We start from the raw sequence: 2,500 nt of genomic DNA on the forward strand, positions 1-2,500 counted from the left end.
TCCCGTAAGAGTTGAACTGAAAGAGTCTAACACTGAAACAAAGCACATCTTAAGTTCTAAGGCAGTTTGGACCGAAAATAGCTCTCTATGTTAAAGAAAGAGAAGGTGTGCTTTGGGAAAGGTCCATTAATCTCCTATTCTGTTGCTGTAATGTCCACGTTACAATTTGTCACTTGTCCCATTTATGGCAAAAAGACAAATCTAGCACTCCCTTATCTGAGCCTGGGAGTGCGATGCTGTTGTAAGCCCCAAGCAATTTCTGCAGCGTACCTTTTCCATTTCCTGTCTGTGATTTTTCTTTGCCTTGTCTTCTCGGGCTTTGAATTTCTGTTGCATCTTCTGCATTTCTTTCTGTAGATTTTGCTGCGTTTCTGCGTGCATCTGAGTGACCTAGACATCAAAAGCACAAACCATATTAAGCATTTGTGATTTTCTTTGAATGCTGTAGTTTCCCCTGAATCAGATCTTACATAGGTTCACCTTCCAACAGATACCACAGCGTTGCAAGAGAGTTGCAATCTACGATCTTTGTCCCTCGCTAAATCTACATGAAATACATTATGTTAAGATAATATTAGTTTAAGTAACAATCCCTAAAAGGGAAGGGGGGGGGGGGGGGGAGGGAAGAGGGATATGGAGCCACTGCTGAAATGGAAGGAGGAAGGGAAGAGGAAGGTGGCTCCCATCCCCACTTGTCCCCCGTTCCCTTTCATTTCAGCACTCGCTCTGCCCCACCCTTTTCTTCCCCTTTTAGCGCTCGCTACGCGGGCTAAGATAATGTATTAGTAAAGATTTGGCTTGGGACAATGATTGTACAGTACGACTCTCTCTTACAAAGCAGTAACTGATGGAAGATGAACGATATCACGATATCACGACGCAATAATAGGATATCATCTGTACTCTATTGATGTTCTCGAACATATTATAGAGATCAAATGCACGATACAATTTTGTAATTTCTGTCATCGTTATGTGATGATATTTTCGGGATTTTCTAGGTGCTCTTGCAACATGTCGAAAAACGAAATCTTAGGAAACCTACTTGAACAACGCCATGATGACAGTTTTCGTTTATTTCTCGTGCCACTTTGAAAAGTTATTATAACTATAAGCCACCGACCAAAAAGCTCTTTATAAAAGCTCATGGCTCCAAACCGGGATTTTTCTCTTTTCGTATCAAACTGCAAAACTTGAACAAACCTTCAGCATTATCAACTTTTGAGTCAAGAAAAGTAAAATACGGACGCATTTTCCTCAAAATTATCCTATAAAACAGTAGCCTCCCAGACAGTTGTTACATAAAAAAAAACAGCAAAGCCATGAATTATGCTGCATTTTGCACTTTTTTTCCAAGCTACATATTAAGTGACAATTTTATAACAAGTACATGGTGACATTTATATACTGACTCTATCCTCCAACTGTGTAATTAACTGTTCTGACATCTGACTTCCATTGGGTTTGACAGGGGAATCAACTTCATCCTCATCCTAACCAATGACAAAACGTACTTCCATTAAAACACGTTCACATAAAAAAAGGATTGCATTCACAGAGGTCTCATACCACTTAGAATTAAAGAGCTGATTTCAGAGATTGGGTCAATGTACTGATACTTGAGTTGGAGCTGGGTTTCATTATAGTTTGAAACTGTCTATAGGTTACTTTTAAAGGAACCTACACTGCAACAAAAAGTTGACTTAAACCCACAGGAAATGACGTTCACAATCAAATAGCCCACTTCCCATATATTAAAATTTAGTCCTAAGCAAAAGGCATCATCTCGAGGCTCTGGGGAATAAACTCATACAAATCCTCATATTCATTCTTCAGAGCCTCGAGATGATGTCTTTTGTTTCGGACTGTTTGGCATTTTTTCAAAGAAAGCAATTGTATTTGAAATGAATGAATTTCACAACCGCTCATTTTTGTTTTCAAATTTCCCGGGTGCCGCCAGCTTGATTGTGACGCGTTACCGTTGCCTTATTAGGGACCTTAAGATCTACGACGGCGACGTCGACGAAAACATTCACTTCAAAATAGAACTTTGCTCTAGTAAAAGTCTTTCGCGATTATTCCATCTCATTCACGTCGTACAATGTGGGCGAAGTATCGCAAAAATAAATCGGTATGAGCGGTTTCACACTGAAAATAGAGAATGAAAGATTCTCTGTTGCATGCTAACTTTGTTGTCAAAACCTCAAATTTGGTAAATTCACGTCGTCCTGATGCTGAGTACCGCAAGAATATGAGCTAAAATCCGTGCTGCACGATTATTTATGCTCTTTTAACCAATGATATCATTGTTTTGCGCCGTTGTTGTTGCCGTCGCCGTCGTAAAATCTTAAGCTCCCTATTAAGGACTTTAGGGAGTTTAAGCAAGGGCAACCGCAACCTCAACGAAAACGTCAATAGCGCTAAGTATTTGGCGATTATTCCGTCTTGTTCACATTGTACAATACAAGCAAACTATCCTGTAACTGGATGGGTACGAACG

General features: G+C 39.8%; 1 protein-coding gene across 2 annotated transcripts in view; it reads right to left on the minus strand.

The window, feature by feature from the left end:
* Positions 1–2,500, minus strand: part of LOC138029910 (uncharacterized) — a 29,635-nt gene that overhangs the window by 16,527 nt on the left and 10,608 nt on the right. For both annotated transcript variants that reach the window (XM_068877760.1, XM_068877761.1), the window contains 2 exons: positions 1,413–1,493; positions 271–390 (listed from right to left, as the gene is read on the minus strand). In XM_068877760.1, coding sequence (XP_068733861.1) covers positions 271–390; positions 1,413–1,493 — 201 coding nt within the window. The remainder of the gene's footprint in view (positions 1–270; positions 391–1,412; positions 1,494–2,500) is intronic.

The sequence above is a fragment of the Montipora capricornis genome, chromosome 13 (genome assembly GCF_036669925.1).
Source record: "Montipora capricornis isolate CH-2021 chromosome 13, ASM3666992v2, whole genome shotgun sequence".
NCBI lineage: Eukaryota > Metazoa > Cnidaria > Anthozoa > Scleractinia > Acroporidae > Montipora > Montipora capricornis.